Here is a 25,229-nt window from a genome sequence, read left to right as displayed (position 1 = left end):
CTGCTCCATTCAGCAGACATCTGCACCAATGGACCCAGCATTTGATTTATCAGAGAACGGACGGAAGCTGGCCCACGCCACCTCTAGTGTTTGTTCAAAGCCAACAGGAGAGTTAGGAAGCTGTTATGAATGCAACATGTCACCAACGGGGTCAGGGACAAAAGGTATAGCTGGAGCTCTGCGGGGAACATGGAAAACATGTCATTAAAACCAGGCACTTGAAAAAAAGAAGTGAAAAAAAAAGGTTTTATTCCATGTATTTTTTTAAAATTACATCAGAGGGTTTTTAACAAGTACAAACATCTAAAAAATACATTTGAATATAAGCAAGAAAACGAACAAAACCTGCAGTTACAGACTCTTTTTCCAGTAGCGACACAGCAAGGCAGCTTGTCTAGCGAATGACCTTGTCTTTCCTCTGTTTGCTAATGATTCGTGGCCATTATGCTAGTCTGGCCCTTTGATTTCTCAGGCCTTTCCTGTACGGCATGATGAGCTTCTCAACTTGGGGTCATCCCAGGAGACAAAGCCTTTATGAAGCAGAATGTCTAACGTTTGAAGCCCCGGCCCCCGGCCTCTCGGCACGGTGTTGTAACACACAAGCTCCCATGCTGCTCATTGACACAGAAATATTATTAGAGACAGTGGACAGAAAAACAACACCTCTCTATCTTCCCTGGGACTTTCACAACAAGACCCTTGGCCTTGTTCATGACAAATGTCAGTTTCTTAAAAAAGACATCTGTATTTAGCATTACGTATGGAGTAAATGCAGGAGTTAACAATGGTTTTATTATTTACTTAACTACTTATTTGAAATTCTTTAGCAGTTAATGTATAGTTCCTCATTCTTTCTGATCTTTTTGATTTTCTAAGAGTTAATACTTAAGAAAAACAAAATCAGCTTCTAAACAGATCAAGGAGAGCCTGGACCAAGGAGAGCATCTGCAGATCAGCACCTCCACTAAACCAACAGCTCTCTGTTCTTTATGCCCCTGCTGTGATTAACCTTGTTTGACAAATACTGCTCAGGTCAGGCTGGAGGGCCTGTGTGTTAAGCCAAGAACTGCTAGAATAACAACACAAGATTACATAGCTGCTCAGGTGCGTCGTATACCTCAAATTCAAATTCACTGGAGCAAAACTCCCATCAGATAAGTCAACACAATCACATAGCTGCACAGAGCCTCACAAAAGGCTTTAGCAAACAGAGGGCTACAAAAGTCCTAATGAACTATTTCAAATATAGCAGATATTTTACCTGGCCTCACATTTTAAGATGGACTATGTCTAAATATTTGAAGGTGTACATATTTGTTTACACACTGGAAATACTGAATTATGTTGTGATAATGAGGCCTCTGTCTTAACTTTATGTTTTATGATCTTCACATTAATTGCACACTCATTATTGTCCTACAGTTGATGTCACAGTCTCCAACAGCAGTCATACTGGTGGGCAGAGATCTATACTCTCATGACTGCTACATGAAAAAGTCTTATTAAAGAAAATGTACAATATGTAAAATAATTGCAGTAATTCCTGTAATTTTAGTTTATATAAGAACTAAATATAATCAGCTATGATTGATTTCAAACACCAGTTCTTATTCAGGATATTATGCTGCACAGCATATTTGACCAGTGTCTATTCTCAGGAATCCTGCAGCAGGATGCATTGTTTACCGTAATGTGAGGCACATTAGCTATTAAAAATAAAGAAAAGGGGTGGCTCGTCGTGTCGGATGATTTTGAACTCATACCGATATGGACAACAGGCGCTTTATTCACCAGGTTAGTCACTAGTCAAGCTCAGCTTCCTTGTGGATGCTACTGTTTTTATGAATGCAAACAACTTGAAGTGTGTCACATAAATGTATTTCTATTATTTTACTACTGTATCTTTATAGCTCAGGTGAAATAATAACAAAACATTTATTAAGCCATTGTTATTTATGCATGCTTCAATATCGCTTGCTGCCAGATGGCGACATTAATCCAAGACCTTGATATCAAGAGACAGGTATAATAGTCCATATATCTAGATATTGAGCCATTGATCTGGACTATTGTCTAATTTTTGGCCACTGACACCATTTTGGGTCACACCACCATCATTGCAATTGAGGGTTAAGACAGTATTGATTAAAAGTCCATATATCCTCCCAAAGCTCAAAAGGCTCAGCCAGTGTCAGCTCCCTCGTTGTATATTGACCACAGGCTTATCCGCTGGTCCTTGGACCCACCAGCCAGCAGTCTTTGTCTGGGGTCCTGGTGGTCAGAGAAGGCAACGCTTTGCACCATGTCAGTGTGGTACTGAAGCACAGCCAGCGGTCGCAGCTTCTTCCACCCAAATACCCGCACCCGATGGTCCCAGCCAGCCGACGCCAGAAGCTTACCGTCCCCCCTGATACACAGCTGGGAAACCCCAGGGTTGACCAGCGTCACACAGTCCTGGAGCTGTAAGACCACAAAGAGGAAAAGGATTTTAGCAGGTGTTTGCGGGTTAGAACCATGTACTTTTACATGTATTACAAACACTTCCATATGCAAAGGCCAAGGACGCTGAGTAGTAGTTTCTTTGTGGTGTCTGAGAAATTTAAAACCAAACTAATTTATTGTTCATGCAAATAAGAAGACAAAAATAATCAGACAAACTAATTAGGTCAGTAAGACGATTAATCACTGCCGTCTAGGAAACTGAGGCCAACACAAACACCGAAGGGGAGAGACTATCAGCTGATCTGATGACTGAGGTCCAAGTGTGAGGTTGGATGTCTGTTGAACCTGGCTGTAGACTCTTGGGACTCAGTCATCGGCCATAAAACATTATGGCACGAGGGCTGTGAGCAAATCTCTCTGCGTCCCACTATTTGGTTTGGAGTTAGGGAGGCCTATTCTGGAAGCACGACTGGGCTTGAGTTACCTTTGTCACAGTTTGCAACAGAGACCATCTCGCTGAAATACTTGTTTGCAGAGGCCTTGTTGCTTTAAACGCCTCTGATGAATTACATTCGCACTGAAAGGTCTGGTCAGCGAGAGAAGGGACCCGATAAATACACTGTTGTAACGTCTGCCTGCTTAAGATTAGCCACAGCTCCCTCTCCCTGTGATCTACAGAGTCCCACGGACTGTATCAATCTCTCTAAAGGGGCAACATTCTGACATATTATAATGAATGGTGGCTAAGATCACTATCTGAAGGGCTTGCTGTGGTGGGCATTCCTGGGGAGCGAACGTGCTCTTCCTGCAAGCTAGGGATCTCTGCTGGACCTGCAGATGGGACACAAACATCTGGATATGGGAGCTGAAATCAAACTGGACAGCGTAAAATTGACTTCATAAGTTGTGTCTAGGGAGACTAATGGCCTTTGGTTGGGAGGAGACGGTGGAGAATTTATCTGCATGCTCCTGTTCCGGGCAGGAACCATCCACAAGCTGCATGTGGAAGATATAAGCCAGGTACTCATAGCCCAAGTGGATAAAGTGGAATGCAAGGGAGAGAGGGAGCAGGGAGGAATGTCATTGATCAAAACAGAGCGAGAAAGCTAAGTTCAGAACAGGCAGTGATGTGATTTCTTTTTATTTCTTTGTTAATCAAACCATCATCGCTGGTACCACGGAGTGTAGTTGGTTAGACCAAACAAGCCAGATACACTGATACAAAGAAACCCAGGGGGTGAAAGATTGTTTGGAGCTTTGTTATTACCTCAAGAAGTTGGTATGCCCCTGCCTCTCTCCATCTGGTTTGCATTAGAGGCCTGATAATGATGGGTTTAAGTGTCTGTTTTTGTTTGTTTTGCTTCCCATAGTTTGTGTCAGGAAAAAGGCATTTGTTTCATTAAAGGGTCAATTGTAAGTAGTAAATGGCTAATGGTGCGGTAATGGTCATTCAGCGTGGCTGGCTGGCTAATTGTTTTTACTTTCTACAGTCTGAGAAAGTAGAAAGAAAAGCGGTGAGAAAAAAGGTCAGCCCGTGCTATAACTTAAAATGAATGGTGCTCATGTGCTAGTTCCTGAGCTAAGTTGCTGCCTGAAAGTATTAGTTTTATTAATTTACACTAGCATCTGCCCATGTTTGCTTTACACTGCAGCACATGAACAGATTTTTGGATATAATATAATAATAACAAAATGATTTAAATGAATTATTCATCAGAAAATTAGTCGCCAATAATTTTAATAACCGATTAATCATTTAAGTAATTTAAAATCAATTTCTAGTGTAATACTTTGACGTCAGGCTACCCATTTCCCCATTACCAGTCTAAGCTAACCATCTTCACCAGACAGACATGATAGTGGTAACAATCTTCTATTATCATAAATTGATTATCTTTGGATTTAAGACTGTCAGTAAGGCAAGTCAATCTGATGTTGTCCCCTTGCACTGGGAAAACATGATGATTTTATAGACTAAATTACTTATCCATTATCATTGAGAAAACAGTGGGAAAATTAATGCATAATAAAAAAGACAATTAGCCCTTGACAATGTTATTTCTCAATATTAGGATAACTCTGTTTGTTCTTAAAAAGGAAATTCTCTAAATTGTGCTGTAATTTTTATTCCATGTTCTCTAGCAGCAGCAATGCTGTTCTTGCTGCAGAGTCACAGCACTGCTGAATGAATACCAAGAAAGTGCTGCTGGCTTCCAGCGCAGCCATTAACCAGGTCTCAATCTGTAATGAAATCCATTAGCTCTAACTGGGGAGTCTTGGCTCCTTTTATTTGACGCCTCATTTTTCTTCTCCTTGCTTCCTTACTATCTCATCAGAGACAGAACTCCTCTTTGGGCTTCATCATTTCTTTGTTTGAACACTCCTTCCTTGCCTGTGTTACAGCACACACACACACACACACACACACACACACACACACACACACACACACACACACACACACACACACACACACACACACACACACACACACACACACACACACAGCAGGTTTGCTGTATCAATGCCAGATTTCTCAGCTGTCAGGAGGCTACCAGCTCTGCTCAGCAGCTGGGCCCACTAGACTTTTGCGGCCTACGACAGATCCAACACAAACTCGCACTTCAGGGTCCTCTTTTGTAGCGTCTCACCGACGGAGGAGACGTTCAAAAGGAGCGTCCACTTGGCAGATCTCACTCAAGCCTTGCTCCACTTTTCGCCCCGTCTCTCCCCTCAGTCTTGGCACGGATCTTGGCGTTCACGCTCGTCTACTGAAACTTCCCATCATCGCTCACTCACTCGAGCCTAGCGGCTGGGAGGCTTTTCGCAGGTATTTCTGACACACCCTGTCCCTGAATCACACTCAGCAGCGGGGAGATTACAGCCTTTTGTCACCTTGCCTGTCAGAGCTTGGCTCCGGCTGACAGGAGATGGATGTGTCAAACAGGTGAGCAGACCCATTCAGAAAAGAGAGAAGAGGATGGGGAGGGCAATCATTTTTATGACAGCAGCTCATGCATACATCTGTCCAATGGCAGACTGAGCTTGGGTGTGATATGACCTGACCTATAACTCAGGTCAGGTCTGGCTGAACGGGTGCAAGCATTCACAGAAGGCACCATGTAGATGAAGTAGTGAAGATGAGAGGCAGGAGTTCCACCTGCAGAGAACTTGTCATCAGCCTCAGAAATAGCTTGCTGTCAGCCATGCTTGATTTACACTGCTAATCTTCCTCTGTCTATACTCGCTTTCTTTTTTTTCCAGTCTGCGACCTCTGTCTTTCTCTTTGTCCTGGAGGAACCCGTCACTGCACTTGTCAATGCATTTGAGTGTCCGCCTAAATATACGTCCATCTGGCTTAACAGCTTGTAAGCCCCAACAGCCACGCCCTCATAGTCTCACCCTGACAACATTCACAGAAATGTACGCTAGAAGAAAAGGAGAAAACAGGCTGAAAATGATGCCTCATTGCTATGAAAAGATATCAGGCCAGCCAGGTCAAATAGGAGATAAAGGCCTCTGGGAGCCATGTGTAATACATTAACCTCCATTCCTGAGGCTATCTGTCTTTATCTGGGCTTGATAAGCTCACTTCACAGCCTTTCAGCTTCACTAAATCATAACTGCACTGTGTTGTGTCACATCCAGTTTCCCCTCCATTTCACAAAAAGCATCTATCTTCCTTGCCAGCCAGTTCCACTACACTGGACTGTATCGCAAGGGTAATTTGTGGGAAGTGGGATGCTGTGGCACTTATAGCCTCCTCAGCCTTTATTGCAGCCTCCCACTGTGAACTACTGTTCCCTTTACTGCAGATGTGTTTTTTGTTTAGTTAAGGGGCCTCCGAGGTTTTGATATTTTTATTACCTCTCACGGGTCGTCCGTCAGGACCCGGGGCCTGGGTCCGCCACCCAGCAGGTCCTCCCGCCCCCTTACTGCTGCCACACAAAAATACTTTTGTGGGAAGAACTGAGGATAGCTGTCTGGACGTCACACTGAGCTGCACTTCAGGATAATTTAAAAGCCCCTGTTGGATCTTTTCCCTCTCCTTGTGCTTTTTTCCTGTCATCCTCATCCTGGATTACATGCTGAATCAATATTTTGTTGCTTGAGCAAAATAAACCAAATAACCACTCTCCTCCTGTTTTTGGTATATTGAATCAAATCCTTCGTAGTGTTTTTCTAGACGCATTTTCAGGGTGAAAAAAATGGGGCTTTGCAAATATTTCTAATTCAAGCATTCATTTGTAAAAAGCCTCGGAAAGAATAATACCCCTTCACTGTGCCGGAGTGTACTATATCAGCCTCAGGTTCCTTTCTGCTCTGATTCATGGGGGTTGGCTGCAAAATGGGAGCATTCCCTTTTGCTCATGAAATCAAGAGAAAATAGAGCTTCAAATGAGGCGTTAAGTCTCTGAAGCATTGGCTGTTATGCAAAATGAATTATGGTACAAAGCTGATGTGATCTCTTTTGGTGTGGCAGAGGATGCTCTGGTATGGGCTTTAGTGCATCCACTCCAAAGTATTTATGTGTGTGTGAGAACCTGTATGTACTGTAAGGTACAAGGTAAGTATGCATCTCCATAGTATCCTGGTGTCAGCAATGTTATGTTATATTTGTTGCTTTTTTTAACTGCTACATTTTTCTATTAATTACTATACAATAAAAAGTAAAATTACATTTTGTGATGCGTCTATATGTTATTCAAGCGTAATGTGTGACTATATGTCTGGGTGTGTGTGTGTGTGTGTGTGTGTGTGTGTGTGTGTGTGTGTGTGTGTGTGTGTGTATGTGTAGGTGGTTTGAGTCTGGAGTGACAGCCTCAGCCCGGCCCTTGGCCCCTGGCCCTGCCAACGCTGTGTAACCAGCAGCTGATTTATGGCCCCCGAAGCCCTGCTGAGCCTCTTCCTCTTTGGCCCCTGATGTTTTCCAAGAGAGCCTAGAGAAAGGGAATGCTCCTCTCCTCCCACCTCCACCATTAGCTTTCTCTAATATTTTATGGCATTCAGCTGACTCTCTTGTGCAACAATTAGTTAGTAGGCGGGGAGTTGTACATTATAATGATTACCTAATTTGGTGTAGTTTACCCCAGAAGATATTTCTGCAGTTGCCAAGATGGGCCTGGAAAAGTGTGTACAATTGCACAACCATAATAACTACAACTAAAGTATTATGATTTGATAAAAAAAAAATATCCACACATTGAGTAACATCTGAACACTACATGTTGCAATTGAATTGCACGAAAAGTAGCTAGCAAACAAGCTCAGTGGTCTAAACTGTTAGCTCAAGTAATGGATATGCAATTTAAATAGTTAGGTAAATGTAATGGATTTACTGTTTCAATAGTTATCTAATGGATAAATGGTTGATACAGTTTGCTACAAGCACCACATAAACAGTTAAAACGTATTGCAAAAATTGTGAAAAGGCTATTAGTAATGGATAAAAATATACTGCTAAAAGTAATTAATAAACAGATAGCTGTAACTATAGATAAATAATTAAAATGTCAGCTTAAAGCGTTAAAAATGGTGAAAAGATCAAAATAATGGATAAATGGTGGAAATGAGTAGATAAATAAATGGTTTAAATGTCCAGCTGATGGTGTTAAATAACAACCAGTTTAAAATCAATTCTAATTTGGAACATGTTGGGTGGTATCGATGGAGGGGTACATTGGTGAACACCACGGACAGAGCTGTGGGTGTTAATCAGACACAGAAAGTTTGGAACCACTGGATTAGACAACATTATCCACTCTAAGCCTGTCCTCTGCTGACCTGCAGGTTGTTCTGTCTGTCCAGCATCCAGGAGGAGAGTTTCTTCTCAGAAGAGCCCGATATGCCCCTCAGACGCTCGGTGTCAAAGGTCAGGCACATGACAGGCTCAGGGTGGGCTTTGGCTTGGCTCAGCTTGGACCTCTGGGTTACATCCCACAGCAACAGGGAACCGTCCTCGTATCCAGCCAACAGGAGAGGTCCGGGCCCCGAGTCTGGCTGGAAGTGAGGGAGGAACGATAAGAGAAAGGAGGAGGGACAGAGAGGTGGGAAGAGAGAACACAAAGAGGAGTGTGCGGTAAGACATCAGATGAGAGCTGTGTAGTAAAAACCACAGAAACCACTACGTGATGCTGGAAGCTGAGCGGAGCAGAGGTTATCATTCTGGAAGCTCCCGCTGACACTCGGAAAGACGCCGTGGGCTCCATTCGTCAGCCTGCTGCTCTCTCTTTCCAGCACTCCATTACACCACTCTTCACTTTGCTCCTCATCTATATTACTGAGCCACAAGCCTCGCTGCCGGCCCTGATACATATACTGAGCTATCAGACGGCAAAACCTATTTATCCTCTAAAAAGGATGGTTTATTTAAATAACTTAAAACTCAAATTCATTAACCACATTAGTTTTGACTGTTATTTAGTTTTTTTTTTGTATATGTGGTATATTTTATATTATTCATCTTTCTTTTTGACTAAGTATGCTCTACTTCTATTGTTGAGTTATACACAACATTTTAATGACACCTTTTACACTATAATGATAAAATTAGCTGTCTTACATTTGCAGTGCATTGTTTAAACTATAGCTTATCAGTAATATTACTGCAAATTCTACATTTAAACACAGGGAAATATTTATTGTTTATTTGAACAAATAAAACGAAATTACTTCAAATGTTATATATTATAACATTGATATAGGAATTTTTTTTATCATTTAGTCTATCAAATGTCAGAAAAATGCCCATTATAGTTTCCCAGATCTTGTGTCTGAACAACTGCTGAAACCTCCCCCAAATCACTATATAATTATACAAAACAGAGAAAGGGAAGTTAATTATTAATATGAAATTAATTAATATGCATTCATTTGAACTAATCAATAAATCAACTAATGCTCACATACTAAAACAAAGTAATAAACAAAAAACACCCTATAGTCTTATTTCATCCCCATTTCACCCTAGGACATTACAGATCCAGCCCCAGTGTTTACAACTGGTGAAACCATCACAGTAAATCTTTCAAATCGCGTGAAATGAAATGAAACCAGGTGCACAAACAGGCATCAGATGCAAAACCTAAACCGGCACTACCTTAAATAGTGCCAGTTTAGGTTTTGTGGTATATAAAGAGCAACCTGCCCCAAGCACAGAATGCATTTCTATGCATATAAGAAGAGAAAAATAAGCAGTATAACATTTAAAAAGAACGATAAAGTGGAGCCTTCCCTCGGTTGGGAGTCACAGATAAACTCTCTGTGCTAGCTAGCTTCTTTTATATGAGTGTGTAGGCTCAAACGTGTGCAGAGGTTGTGTGGAGGGATACAGTGAGCTTGTAAATCCCCTCTGTGAACGAGAACATAAAGGTGAACTGATAAAAACCGAGGACTTCATATATTTTCGAAATGGCAGAGGAAAGAAAGGAAGGACCTGAAGGAGAGCGAGAAGAGAGGGAGGAGGGGGGGGACGATTGGTGACATCTAACCTCCATCCTGCTTTCCCCAAAATCCCACAATTCCTCTGTGCAGACATATAAAGTGCCATGCCTCTTGCTAAATAGAACACTCCCCTTCACTTCCACATATGCCTGAGGTGTTATCCAAACAACGATTTAAACTTTTCCAAGACTTCACACTGGCCGGAGGAACAACACAATACATTTCAATGACCTATGAACACACAGCACAGATATACACTTCATCCTGACTTGTGCCTTTGCTTTAAAAATACCATCAGGCCTCCAGCAAAAGCACTGTGCCCTGCAGAAGCAAGGAGGAAAAGAAATTTTTTCCATATGTGCGAGGGGGCCATGTCTGCCATTTTTTCATCCATCTTCAAGTCCTCTTCTCACTTAACGCTCTATATTTCTCTTCTTCCAGCTTTAAACAAATTATAGACAGAGTCTTGTATTCCTTCCAAACACATCAGCGAGGACGAACACGAAGGGATTATGAAAACAAATAAAAACAAGTGAAAATCAGTGGCCCCTGCTTGCCGGCAGGGCCCAGGCTAAGCGTTCCAGGCTTGGGGCCCACCGTTTCACTTAAGTGTAGGACCTCCTTGATTGATGATGTCATGGGTCGGAGGTCGGGGAACCCTGGGTAGACACCTAATTCATTATATCCTCCACAGGCCTTTCTACAAGAGGGCTCTCTGCTGGAGTGGGGCTGGGGCTCTGGGAGCAGATTCATCACTACAGAACAGCTGGAAAGACAGATGGATGGAAGCTGGTTGAAGAGGAGTGAGTAGTGAAGCTGGATCTTCTCTAGAATGCCTACTAGTTAGGCCTCAACCTGTGTGCTGTTTCTTTCTGTACTTAAGAAGGGCAGTAATGTGTAAACAACATAAAATCATTATTATTATAATTAACAATGCAACCACTCAAGCCTGCAAACTGAAGGCCCTTTTTTATAGATCTGTGTCCAGTCTGTTGGTCGCTCAGGCTGTCGGTTCAGACCACCAAAACTTTTGCACATCAAGTTTTTGTTTTCTTAGTTCTCGTATTCTAAAATATTGGAGACTAAAAAGGCTTAAAATACCCCTGCTGCTGAGGCTACAGAAAGTACAAAGATAGACCCTATGGTGGCACTAAACGAGCTCTATCAAATAGAGACAACATGACTATATTTGCTGAACCATTACATCTAAATCAGGTGTAGGTCCTCAGAGTTTTCCGGCTGCAAGCTAAAAATAGATCTCCATATTAAAGTTTATCTGCTAGGGCTAAAAGTAAAGATTATGTTCATTAATTTGCTTATTATTCTGTGAATAATTAACAGTTTGGTCGATAAAATGTCAGGAAAAATTGATCACAATTTTCCAGAGACCAAGGTCTCATCTATCAATAGTTTGTTTTGTCAGACCAGCAGTGCAATGCAAAGGAATAAATAAAACTAAGAAAAGCCGCAGATCCTCACAGTTGAGAAGATGGAACTAGGTGATGTTTGGCATCCTATCTTTGAAAAATGGCCTAAAGGGTGAATTTATCATCAAAAAAGTTACAGTGCTTAATTGCCTAATCGTTACAGCTCTATTTCTTGCAATTTCTAACTTATACAAAACCTCCTTCTTAATTTCATTATCTCTCAGTCAGTCAGTCAATAGTCTGTATGCCCTAGATGCTTCTAAATCTGTTGTTCATTAGGAGCCCTTGAACAGCATTAAACTAAAATATTACTGCAACATTTTACATATGCAACATATTAGATTTCACTAGTTTTCAGTGTGCATGACCAGACATCTTGATTAATTACAGAAAGCCACTATTTGACTTGAAATTTGTCAAAAATGCAGCTGCAAAGATATAATTTGTATTTGTTAAATCCAGCCAGTCTGTGCATTGCACAATGTCTTCTGAGCAGCCGAAGAAAGGAAAAAGATGTCACTTATCATGCTTTGCACGCCAAAATTATTTTAATTGAGTCAAATCATCACCTCTTAATATAAGTACTCTACTGCTGTTACAGTAGCCCTGTATTCATTTACAGCCCTTCTGAAAGGTAAATGCTCATATATAGCCTGTTATGTATTGGCTTAAATTTGGCCAAAAAATAAGTAGTAGAGGCCTCCATGAGGCACACATTCTGGACAACTTCTAGTCTCCTAGTGAGTGATCAAAGGTTTATGTTTTTATATTGTTTTATGGACTATAGCTAACTGCCATGTGTTGTACTGTGGCAGTATTTATTGGTGGACGTGTGCTGTACTATTTAGTGTATATTCATTACATTGTATATATGAATTTTAAAAGACATGTCGTATTATTTCATTTCAAGGGTCCCCTTCTAACATCTGGCCTAGGACAACAGCTGAATATTAGGCTTTTAGGCTAATTCTGGCTCACTAACAATATTTTCTCTGTTGATTAATGAGCACCATCGCTGTCAAATAAACTAATGCAATAAAAAACACAAATAAATAAAATCTAAATGCAATTAGAGAGAAGTATGTGACAATTCCAAAGTTATTGTATATTTAGCAAACATTTCCATGTCATTTCCTTATGTGGTAAGTCCTTCCAAAACCATGAACAACTCAGAGACCAACAGCTTGTTTGCTGATGTGGCCGCCACAGGCCTCAGGCAGGCACTGCTTCAACATAAGGAACCAATCGTTTCCTCCGGTTTGTGTCCCGGTCCACTATGATGTCATGGCCACGAGGCAGCAAGGTGATGAGCTGAGAGTGATGGATATCTGTATAGGAACATTTCCTTTTCCCCGCCAGCCTCTGTTCACATTAAAAGCCTTGCACATCATACATCAATACTGTCCCCCTGGCCAAGCCCTACATCCCTGCACACGTCAAAGCCACATGTGGAGGCACTTTCCTCCTCCACGTTCGCCCGTATTGTTCATCGCTTCACAGCCAAGCAGATTCAGAGAAACCAGATAGTTCTGTCACCTTTAAGACATATCCCAGTGTAGGAACTCAGGGCTGGGTGGGATTTTGCTGAAGGGAAGCTGAATTGAGAAGAAAGTGCAGTTTAACACTGCGTTTAATCTTTTCCATAAACTCCGGCAGAGAGGGCTTAAAGGCCCGACAATAAATCTGTTGCTGAGTCTGTCTTGGAAATAATGGAGGATAATCACTTCTCGTCTCAACGGTGGGAAGAAGAGAGGGAGGGATGGCGAGAGGGAAGACAGAGTGGAGATCATTGTCAGTGGCTTCTTCCTTGTGAGTGTGTGTGATAGAGAGAGACAGGGTGGAGAGAGGGGTGATGGTGTCAGCTGTTGCCTCCTGCTGTGAGAGGTTAAGGAAACAGTGGGTAGCATATGAGCATCTGATGTGAAAGACAACATGAACATTTTTTCTTCTTATGACTGACAGACATTCTGTCATTCTGTCTGTGGGTAGAGTTGTGTGTTTGAAAGAGGGTTAACACACGCACACACACAAAAACACACACACACACACACACAAAAACACACACACACACACACACACACACACACACACACACACACACACACACACACAGAGACAGACAGACAGACAGACAGACAGACAGACAGACAGACAGACAGACAGTCGGACTGGGTGTTTCAGTCTTTTTCCACTGCTTGGACCTCTCGAGTCGCTCAGTCAGCGTAACAGATGAACATGCCGAGGCCTTGAAAGGAATCAGCCTGAAATGATTTAGAATCACCTGGGCCCTTCGGCTTTGAAGTCAGACAGCTGCCTGTGCTGTATTACAATGATATTATATAATTTATAATGATATAATTGATCATTATGTTTCCTGGCACTCAACACTGAACCAGCATTGGTTCATAAATCAGATGATGAAAGGTGGGTGTAACAGTGAAATCAAAGGGAGACAAAGAATAACACAAAAACAATGTCAGCATGCACTGTGAGACTCTCTAACTTGCCTTCATGTCTCTATAATAAGTTCACAAACACAATGTCACCTTTATGGTTTTTGTAGCTATTTAAGTAACTCTAATTAGTATTACAGGAATACAGGACTGAATGCGCACAGGCCAACAATTTGCCTCATTTTGGCTTTAAAATGATAAGCTGTGTTTTGATTTCTGTTGCCTGTAAACTGTAACAGATCATAAAATTTGTTCAAACCATCCACAGTCTTGCATAAGTCTGAAACCCCACTCTGTCCCCTAAAGCCTCAAACCCAAAGAGTTAATAATTAACCATGAAAATAATTACAGGGTCTCGTTAATGGCTGGAAAATAAAACTTTCGACAGCATTTACAAAACAGAAAGCTTACTTTCTGCTTGCATCAGATTGGATGCACAGCTGCAGGCTGATATATGGCTGTGAACCCCCGGCCCTTCCAAACGCTCTAATTACAGCGTTGGAACTCGCTGCCAGCTGAGAGGAAACGCTTGGAAAAATGGCCCAGAACGAGATGTTGGGCTGTAAATCATGTGCCACATCTCTCATATTTTTGTTGACTTTTCTATTATTGCATCTTGTAATGGGCGGCTGGCCAATCAGAATAAAGCAGGTAAGCTGTGAAAAAGTACCATTTAGAACAAGGAGGAAAGAGAAGGTAGAGAATCTCCTGCTTTTGATAATGGCTGCCAAGGTGAACTCCTTGAACCTGAGATGGAGACAAATTGCTACTTTTCTGGGGGTTAAGTTAAAAGCACTGCAACACTTTCTGTTAAAATGACACGTGATAGGAACGTCTGGTGCTTACCTGCCACAGTTTGAGACACATGACCATCCCCAGCTTAGCATCAGGTACCAGGGTGCAGACTGGGGTCTTACTGAGTAGCTCAATAATCTTGATCTGCAGAGAACACGTGACAATTAAAACTCACAGAAGTAGCTGGCCTATTCACCTTCACATTCTAGCAGTTCTGTGATGCAGTACTTGGACACAGCGGTGCTTTGGGCTGAATGCTAACACCAGCATGCTCACAATGACAATGAAATTAAGCAGGTATGTTAACCATGAGGCGTTGCTCCCTTGTAGTATTCAGCCTGCAGCCTCATCTCACTTGATTTCTGTGCATTTTTGGGTGTTAAACTGCTCATACTCTCCCCACTGGCTACATTTCTAGGCTAAACTGTGAGTCATTTGCCCATCCAAGCTCTGAGAGCACAACCTGCAGCTGCCAGGCAGACTTTCATATTTCTGTTTCACATGTTTTAGGAATTTATCCAATATATCTATAAGGTATTTATGTTTTAATATATCGGTTTTCATTATTTTTGTTGTGATGCCATTTTCATTATTGTGGGCCAGTTATAGTTACACAGTAAATTGCAGTTGTACGTTTATTTATCTACAAGCTGTCTGCCGAGTCATGATTTGTTTGTCTTCTGCATTCACATAACAAAGCAGCAACCTGAATCTGTCATTGTGGTTCAGGACCTCCGCAGATCAGAGTGCCTCCAACCAGCAGTACAGTACCATCCATCAGTCCAGAGCAGCCGCCCCGCTGTCTATAATAAATCCTGCTAAAGCCTGACCCTGTGACATGAATGGTGTTTTCCTGCACACATTGGCACTGATTCTGATAAAATACACAGTCTAATGAAGCCAGTGATAAAGCATGTGCCTTTGTATGTGTGTACCCACATCACTACCAAAACTCATTCCTTTGACTTCCTCTGCACTGATGATCCGCATATTCATCCTCATTAGGCCTCAGATTAAACAGCCCTTTAAGGGAAGCGATCTGTATTTTAGCGCAAGGCCACATCTGTCCTGCAAGTTTACCTCTGCGTGCCTGACAAAGAGGGCCTTTAAGGACTTCACTGTGCCTCAGGTGATCACTGTTCTTGTGTGGCATCACACTGCCCATAAATAAAACACCCACACTATTAATTAATGTTTCTGCCACAGCAGTAATCTGCTGCCAGCAATCTCGCTGTGAGCAGTAAACAGTAAAACCACCTGAAATAGCTGAGAAGGAATTATTCCGTTTTCTTGGTTACATACCTAAATATTGACCTGTCTTCATATTGCCTGTGGCACTAAATCAAGCCATTGTGCATGTTTTGTGGCAAAGTGCAAATGTATTGTTTCTTGAGGGGAGTCATTTATGAGGGTGTTTTATTTGCGGATACGTGATAAGAAATTGTCTTGGCCACTTATGTCTGTGGAATGGGGTGGGGAGACCGAATGACAAAATCGTCTGTGGCCTGTTTTGGTCTACCTTGTATGGGTGTGGGTGTGTGTGTGTGTGTGTGTGTGTGTTTCTGTGTCTGTTGGGACAATGGCATTATTGAGGTGCTGGGAGTCACAGGCGCCCTGATGCCTGGCCTGCTGGACTGGGGTTAGCAGAGGCACGTTTGGCTGGATCAGGTGACCGCTCCGTCCCTTTCAAGTGTGGCTCCTCCACAGCGAAGCAAGTAACATGAATCTGGAGGCAATAAAAGATGCTGTCTGCCCTCTCCCCCATCCTCCCTCACTCCACACAAAACCGTACAGGCTTGTGGGTGTTGAGCATTAACTATAAGACATGCTGTGCAGACAGAACTGTGATCTCATTCCATTGTGCAGTCTCTTCAGGTTTGGGAATTCTCTTTTTAACCCTGAAATATTAAAACTGTGAATGGCCACGTTGACTCTTTCATCAGCCACAGCAGAAGTTACTTTATAAAAATCACTTTCTTAGGCCCTCACAGACCTAATTGCTGTTTTAGACAAACAGATACACTGAATGGCATGTTACTAGCCACAGCCAAAATTAACTGACATTTAGCTGGTGGCTGGTATTAAGTTCCTGTTCTTGCAGTGTGCATGCTGACTCATGACATGAAGTCTGGTTTGTTAATGATGCTGTTTAGATTGCCGTTTGACAGTTCCCTGGCTGCAAACTGCATGCTCACCATGTCACGTTGACTCACTCACGACACATTCATTGACGCACGGCTAAAAATATTATGTTTGTCACCTGGTTAAATTCAGGCCATTTCATATTTATGGATCAGACCACATGCAAACGATCACAGTGTGATAACAGGAAAAGATGACAGGGGTTTGATGTAAGGGAACATCTCTTTCTGTGGGACCTCCAATTTTCCACTAACCTACTAAACGATACTAAAAGCCACAAATATGTGTGAACGCTTAAAGTCAATCCAGCAAACTGGCAACAAGCAAGTCTGGTCAGGTTCATACAGGTTGGCATTTTTTTATACTAAAGTCAGACCGATTAACCATCCCACCTCCCACCTGCCAATAAACAGAAACATAGAACATGTGCCAGTGGACACTTTGATCAGGAGGGTTCCTCATTCATTTCTCCTCACTAAAATAGAAAACCCTCAAAACCCTCCTTAATAATAAATGAAAGGTAAACAAACCATAAAAGCATCATTATTGAGCCATTTATACATATTGATCAGTTTTAAACTGGCTATGTGGAGTCCTTATCTGGAATTTAATAACTTCAAAAGAGACCTTTCCTGCATCCATTTTTTATATGCAGTTATCATTTTCAAGGTTGCAATGGGCTGGAGCACATCCCAGCATGCACTGTGTGAGAGTCAGGTTGCAAAATAGACTCGTCGCTAATTTATAAATGGGTTAAAGCATGCATACTATTTAGACTTTACATTCCTTACCTCCTCTGTCTGTTGTCCAGCAAAGGCCAGCAGGTAGTTTTCAGGGCTCGTCTCCAGCATGGAGCACTGGCAAAATCCAACACTGCCGGTCCACACAGAGTCCACCACCTCACTGCGACCTTGGCTCAGATCCCACAGACAGATCTGCATGTCCCGTCCCTGACTGCTCCACCAATGGAACAAAAATCTTTTTTTATTTTTTTAATTTAATAATCGTATTATTAGCATATTTAAAAACCTGAGTGACAATACATTTTACTATTAAATTATTTAATCACCACAGGTTGGTTAGTCACTGAAAAGCTTAGTTAAACAGAAAACCCTAAATTCCATACTTAACATCTAAGGTACAAATAATATTTTGCATTCACAAATGATTTAACAGCAACAGTAAGAGAAGGATGAGTATGTAATCAGAAAGTTAGGAGACCAAGAGAACAGCCATCCTCACCTGATGAGGGTATCTCTAGCCTGCACTGTGCTGACCCAGATGACCGAGCTTCCAGAATGACCCTCCAGAATCCTCTCAGGCCTCCTGGTGTTCAGGTTCCAGATATGGATGGCACCCTTCCCTGACCTGCAAAACCCAGCAGGATGCTTTATGAAGGCTGTTTATATTATTCATACAGTATAGTCAACAGTGTTCTGCACCCATACGTTTGTATGAACATCCTTTTGTCCAAACTCTTTTGGTGTGTGGTGCTTTAACAGCTGGCCTCCAAACTCTGTACATGTTTTAAAAATTGAAGTGCATTCTAATTGGTTGGTTGGTATCTACTGCTGCGTGCAATATAGCAGCCATGATGGACAAAATGAAGCACTAAATTGTGTGTGAAAAATACTACTAACAAAGAGAGGAAGAAAAAAAAAAACTTCACCGGGGAGGACGAAGAGTCAAAATTATAAATGTTGAGATAAATGACTCACCCAGAAAATAGGAGGGGAGTGTCCCCTCCATGGCAGCTAAAGTGGAGGGTGTTGAGGGGCCCGCCAGCCCCCCTCAGGGTGTAGATGGGAGACGGAGCAGGACGAGACATCCCTGGGTCGTGCAATCAATGTAAGGACGCAGGGAGGCTGTGAGCACATGTCACGACACCCACTGAAACAGACAACAAGAAAAAGTGAGCTAAGTGGCAACTGCAGTTTGAGCTCCAGTCAGTACTTTGCCAACAAAAACTTTAAACGATACTGTGCCGCCTTTTCAGCATAAATGAGAAATCTTCTATTCAAATCAGGTTAATTGGACTCTTTCAGGGGAATACAATAAGATGAAAGTGCAGCCTAAAATCCCAAATCAACTTATTTTGTTTTTGCACAAACACTGAGAGGAGACTGTCAGAAAGTAGCTCCATTTTGCCTTGAAGGCCTTCACTTCCACACAGCAGACAGTTGTGTTTAATGGACTGTCTGTACTTTCTCTATTGTTAGTAGCTACAAACCCTGTGGCTCTCTATCTCTATCTCTCTCTCTCTCTCTCTCTCTCTCTCTCTCTCGCTGCGTCTTCCTGCTCCTAGTCTACATGATAACACCTCTCTTACTCAATACGTCATAAATCACAACCCCTGACAGCTTAATTACAGTAAACAGTCGGAGATCCAGGATTCTCACTGCTCTTGTGATCAACAGCCGTTGTCCCAGAGGCATTCAGTCAGGCTTTTATGTCGTTTGTATGCCGGGCAGATGAGGAAACCCAACCGACCACAGGTATGCTGCAAGGAAATGATTCCTCAACATTAAATTGCAGCACAATCACATGTAAGTGACTTCAGGTAGCTCATATCCATCTATCAGTCCCTTTTCTACAACGCTTATTATGTTTAGAATCACAGGTGCCCTGAACCTGTTCATGCAAAAAGTGACTGACAGTGTATTCAAATTAGAACAGTTATTACCCAGAAAGCATGGTATCTTTTGCGGATCTTGCAGTTTCACAGTAAATGATAGTATTTATGATAGTATTTATTTCTCTGTATGACATGAGGGCCTTTATATATGCTTATAGTGGCTTATTCTACTATCATATGTATATACATAAATAATGTAACATAAAAAAATGTATTGTGCAAACTGCAAAATAGTAAAAACGAGATATTTCTCATATGTTCTCTGCATTGCACAAGAAATAAATGAGTTACAATGCCTGTTTCCGTTATGCAACAGTTTCTACCCGCCAGAACAAATCCTAAATGTGACTTTTCCAAAAAGACCAAAGACAGCCAAACCACACCACTAAAGGTTACAGAACGAAAGTAGCTCACATGAACACAAAGGAACTTTGAGAGTTAGGTGAGGAGGAAACAGAGAAACAGCTAGCCTGTCTCTGTTTAAAAATCTACCTACCAGTACCTCTAAATCTAATTTGTTTATTCTGCACAATGCAGCGATGTTGCCAGGCAACTAGCAAGAGCCTCCAGGAAGTTAAAGCCCCTAGCCAAGAATAAGCACAGCACAGAAACCCCTGTAAAACCACCACAAACAATACATAGTGTGTTAATTAGTGAGCTTCTATGTGGACCCCCCCCCCACACACACACACACACACACCACACACCACACACCCCACACACACACACACACACACACACACAGTCCTCCACTTTTACTTATCATAACCCTTGCTCCCTGCAATCAGCAGATGCTGAAACTGGAGCCAGAGGCATTCAGGAGCAACTCATCTCAGGAGGTTAGTGGTTAAATTGTCCATGTGAATCTGTGAAGCGGAGAAACAGAGACCCCTGACCAGCCTGCCTAATTAAGGACACAACACTGCAGTCTGATGGACTTGCAAGGAAACCCATCAGACCCATCAGCTTTACTATCAGTTTACACACTGCATGCTTGGAGAATGGAGCACTTTTTCCATGCTCCCTATAGAAAATATGACCAAAACCATTTGCTTTATATTTGCCATCGTTCAAAGCATATAGCCGTTTGCATAATGTACTGACCATTAGGTATCACTCATATCTATGAACTAAGACAACAGGAAGCTCTTCAGCCTACAACTGTACAAACTTGTTTTTGTGTGGTGTGAAGAAAATGGCAAAAAACTGTCAACAGAGTTTTTGTGAGGGTCTATCAGTTAAGCTGCTCCTCCTGTGAATGGGTGGGTAAGACTGCATTCCTGAGCCAGAGTCCTGTGCCTGTGTGAGAGTGTGACAGAGTGAGGCTCACCCTGATAACAGGTGGATTAAGCGTCCCTTATTGTCCTCTTGCAGCAGGCCTGCATGGAGCTGTGAGTCACGGACACAGTGGCAGCCTCCAACTGGCTGTTTTCATTGTCTCAAGGCCAGTGGCTGAAAGGGACTCTCCAATGACAATCACAGCTCACTGTCAATCACAGACAAAAGTTGTGGACAGTGACGTAGATGTCACTTGGGGACTGTAAAACCAAACTTGTATCTGAAATTTTAATATAATGGCCACTTTTCTCTTGCCACTGCTCCCTCTGTGGACTTTTCCTTCTTTTTTCCAGGCGTCAGCATTTCCAGTGTCTGAATTGCCCCCAACAATAGGTCTGTTGTGGTGGCTGCAAGTGAGTCACCCACAAACCCAAATACAAACAAGCAGGCTGCTCAGGAAGGGAGAGACAGACACTGAAAACAAACAAGACGGTGGCAGGGTGTCACTCAAATCTATTTGCAAGGACCCTCAAATTGTTCCTTGCTAACAGAGAGGGGCAAACAATCAAGCCGGTCACTTTTCAAGTCTGACAAGAAAACATCTCGAGTAAATGCAAAGCTACCTTGGCTCTGGTCAAATACCCTCAAGGACAAGTAACTTAGTTACATGAAATTGTCTCCACCAAGCAGTTTTAATGAACCTAAGAAGCTTCCATAAAGTGATTGAGCAATAGATAAATATCCAAATAGGTCGGGGGAACTTTCTTATTAAACATGTCCACAGACATTACAGAACGGGGTAACTGGCTAGATCTTATTAAACTTGTGTGTGGTGGACAGGCCATAATAAATCAGATTGACTGATTAATATACCTGAGCTGGATATGGGAGCCAGTGGGAAGAGGCAGCAGAGGAAGATTGAGGCTCCTGTTGGCCCTGTAACAGATAAGACAGCTCTGGGGTAATCTGACTCTAAGTCCATGGATAAAGGCAGTTTGTCTCTTCTTGGGCCGTCTGTCCACACCTACTGGGTAATTAGGCCTAATTATGAGAGAAAGGTCCGCTTCCCCTTCATGTTATTAAATAAGAGCCAGCCTCGTCCGCCAAGGATCTCTCAACACCAGCAAGGGGCTGGCGACCTTCAGATCAAACGCAGCCACTATCTGTGCCCCCCACCCCCCCCACCAACCCTTCGACTGTAGCACCCATTCCTCTCCTCAGCATCGCAGCGCATATGAGGGGGCTTGGGGGGAGGGGACAGAGAGGGTATGGGGCATCAAAGTTTTTTTTTTTTTGGAGTGGGGGGGGGGGGGTGCCCGCATTCCTTGCTAGGCTCTTTAATGCTGGTATCATGTGATCGGCAGCTACCCACTTGAACTGCCCCCTTGTCAAATTCTGCCATTCATAAATAAGAGCAGAGACTGGGGTGGTGGTGGGCGAGGGGGGGGGTATACTGATCACAGGGGTTTATTACAGAAGCTTTATAATGCCCCAGCTTCCCAGGAGCCATTATGGAGGCATGGGATCCCAAGATCCCGTGCTGATATCAGCCTCGTCAAATATGAGATCTGAGCTGCATGATGAAAACTGAAAGTAGATTACACATAACTCAAAAGCTGCATTCTAGATAGGCCTTCCAATGAAAAGCCAATGTTAGAACCTTTTAAACCAATAGTATTTCTTTTCTTCAACGAGAAAGACGCCTAATCCATCCATTCCTGCTACATTATACCCCAGCTATTATTCATTCTGCTGTTTATCGCATGCAATGGTCTTATCTGCCGTTTCCCTGCTTTTCACCGTCTCGCCAAGGGGGCATTTCCACCTCGCTGGCTGGTCAGTCAGAGGGTGGTGAGCTGGCTCTGTGATCATTAGTCAGCCTTTTTTTTTTTTTGCCCTAAGCTTCCCCCCAGCTAATACAGATCCTTCTGAGGAGGAAACCAACCTGCCAAATAGAGAGCGAGGTCCATTATAAAAGTCCAGTTACACAAACAACATGGGAAGTGGCGAGGAAGACACACGCCCTTTATTGTGTCTTGGTGGGGTTATCTGGACTGGATAAACAGTCCAGCGTCAGATAGAGGCTGAAGTCAGACACAAGTGCACCAACACCCACTGTCAGTCACAGATCCAGTGAGTGGGAAGAGGTGGCATTGTTCGCGTGAATGGCGTGAATGCTAAGCAGGGGCCATTGCAGATAAGGGCTAAATGCCTTGTGGGTGTCATTGAGGCAGGCACTGATGGAGCATTGTGTCAGAGGGTCCTGTTTTAGGAGGTCCTGACTGTGGTCAACAGGTACCAGGAGCCTTATCTGTTTGCATTATCACCCATTTCCTCCATGAGGTCATTTACCTGGACACTAGAGGATAAAGGGACACAAGAGGGTCGACAGCTCAAGTGTCATCATACATCTCCACGCATTACGGGTGTGATGGGGTTTGGATTATAGAGATTTTGCTGTCTATACAGCAAAGATATGAAAACAAGTCAATGTTTATTGTGCCATAATCCCCATATGACATCATGCAAGAGGGGATAAAGAACATAGAGAACAACAAGATGTTACACTTTGTCAAACAGCACAACCCCCAGTGTTACAACTGTCAGTCATTTTCAGGGGTGTGATGAGTGACTGCATGAAGACTAAGTAATGGACGGTGAAAGGTTTGACAGAGTGCGAACTATGCGGACATGGTCAACAGCTTCCGGAGTCCTACCAACTTTGAAAAGCTCCTATAAATAGGCAGGCTGAACAAAAGCAACACTAGTACTACTACAGTTGTGCATTATCATAGCTCCATGAAGCATTTCACAACTAACAAGCACTCATATATAAGCCCCTTTCACAGGGTACAAGCAGCATTCATCCCCAGGTCAAATGACTCCACAGCAGTCTTGGGCAAAATCCACACTACTGCTTTTTAAAAATAAAACAATCTCCATCCAAACAAGCATATTTATCAGCTCTAGCTCCAATCAATGTGACGCCTGGGTGGACACTCTAATTTCGCTCCTATTGACACTATGATGTGTGTTGGAGTTCCGGATGTTGGTGTGAAAATAGTGATTATGTATTATTTTTTACAGTCTATGAGAACAATGTGCAATGGCCATTTGTTCTTTGTATTGTGTGAGATGCAACGCTGGCCAGACAACAAGCTGAGAGAGCTTTTCCTGATTCCTCAGCGTTGACTTTAAAAGAGAGACTGGCGTAAAAGATATTAAAAAAAGTAACCACCTCACCAATGTCACTGGCCTCCGCGCTGCTTTCTGCTGTATAATAACCCTTTATTCCAAAGCAGTTGTAATACACGTGACATATCAGGGGGAAAAAAGCTAACTTGTCTACTGGCAACGGGAAAGGAGTCAATCGGCTATTTTAGCAGGTTTTATGAAAAACGTGGATGGCCCTATCTAGAGCCAGCTGTTGGTTTGTCCGTTCTGGGCTACTGTAGAAACATGGCGGTCCAACACAGCGGCCTCCACGGAAGGTGACCCGTCTGTAGATAGAAACAGCTCATTCTAAGGTAACAAAAGGATTCTTAATTTCAGGTGATTATACACTAATGAAAACATATACACATACATACATATACTTATGAATATTATATCCCATTTCTGCTAATAGATCCTCCTAATTGGTACACTCTGGACCTTTAAGAAATCCATTAACTCATTTTTGTATCTGCTGAGTTCTCCCACACACCCCTTTCTCCCAAAATAAAGATTCATTACAGCTAGTTCCGAGATATTTAATAAGCTTACCAAGAACAGTCACAGCAAACTTCATTCAAAACTGAGGCAGTTGGCTGATACATGTACTCACTGACTTCTAGTAACGATAAGAGCCATCAAATACGCATATTAAAATAAGGCTCGACTTCCATAATCATATACATTGTTCAGTACAGCTCTCTAAAGTATATTCTGCTGGAATCTGATCGGAGGTTTAACACGTAAGTTAATTAACGCTAATTACGAAAGCATTTTACATGGCACTGCCATTGTTTCGTTCTTATTGTACTACTAATTGTTCGTTAATTATACAGTTCCTTTTCATGTACAGCACTCTTAAACAGACATAGCCACGATCAGACATATCATATAGTTGATCGATCTGATTTATGTTACTGATGTAAACATGAGGACGGGCTTTAAACCACAAAGGACAACAAGGACGTAACGTTACGAGAAGCGGAGCTTATTATTGTTGTGTTCGAGCTTGTTCGTGTCTCCGTGCGACTCAAACGGAGGACATCAAGGTTCAAAACAGTGTCCATTGGTTCTGAGGCGAAAGCATTTAAATACAATGTTGGGCTGAAAACAGAAAAGTATGAGAACTCAAGTTAAATTGTCAGTCGCGTGTTATTTACAGTACGTTTAGCAACAAGCTAGCAGCTACACTATGTTGTTACTGTGTGACAGGCGTTAACGCGGGGTAAAGTAACGTCACTAGTTACAATAAAAAGGAGAGCTTTAACAAAACTTCACAAAATACCATTTCAGTGAGACAGCGGTGTGTGGACAGTAGTCAGAGAGAGGCGGACAGCTCAGCGAGGAAGGGATACAAAACATGCGCCGGAGTTCAAGGACCTCTGTTTACAGCCGATGAGC

The 25,229-nt window shown here is 42.5% G+C and overlaps 1 protein-coding gene across 4 annotated transcripts; it reads right to left on the bottom strand.

Annotated features, from left to right (window-relative positions):
• Positions 1-231: 231 nt before the first annotated feature.
• gnb1l (guanine nucleotide binding protein (G protein), beta polypeptide 1-like) lies at positions 232-25,229 on the bottom strand. 4 transcript variants are annotated; one of them, XM_051423067.1, is made up of 8 exons: positions 25,114-25,203; positions 21,489-21,551; positions 18,421-18,592; positions 17,945-18,070; positions 17,494-17,656; positions 14,612-14,704; positions 8,227-8,442; positions 232-2,460 (listed from the first exon to the last, which is right to left on the bottom strand). In XM_051423067.1, the coding sequence occupies exons 3-8, from the start codon at positions 18,528-18,530 to the stop codon at positions 2,182-2,184; spliced, it is 987 nt and encodes a 328-aa protein (XP_051279027.1). In that variant the 5' UTR covers positions 18,531-18,592; positions 21,489-21,551; positions 25,114-25,203; the 3' UTR covers positions 232-2,181. The 4 variants fall into 4 exon arrangements, with proteins under 4 accessions (XP_051279027.1, XP_051279026.1, XP_051279025.1 ...); XM_051423066.1 differs by lacking the exon at positions 21,489-21,551 and adding an exon at positions 19,072-19,202 and having other exon boundaries at positions 25,114-25,200; XM_051423065.1 differs by lacking the exon at positions 21,489-21,551 and having other exon boundaries at positions 25,114-25,229.

The sequence above is a fragment of the Dicentrarchus labrax genome, unplaced genomic scaffold (genome assembly GCF_905237075.1).
Source record: "Dicentrarchus labrax unplaced genomic scaffold, dlabrax2021, whole genome shotgun sequence".
Lineage (NCBI taxonomy): Eukaryota > Metazoa > Chordata > Actinopteri > Moronidae > Dicentrarchus > Dicentrarchus labrax.
The sequence above is the reverse complement of the archived record's forward strand: the minus strand, read 5'-3'. Positions and strand labels throughout refer to the sequence as shown.

Coding starts and splice junctions, on each gene's coding strand:
- gnb1l (XM_051423065.1), bottom strand. CDS start 18,530: ATGTCTCGTCCTGCTCCGTCTCCCATCTACACCCTGAGGGGGGCTGGC. Junction 17,657..17,944: donor GCTAGAGATACCCTCATCAG/GTGAGGATGGCT, acceptor TTGGTGGAGCAG/TCAGGGACGGGACATGCAGA. Junction 14,705..17,493: donor CTGGACAACAGACAGAGGAG/GTAAGGAATGTA, acceptor TGTTCTCTGCAG/ATCAAGATTATTGAGCTACT.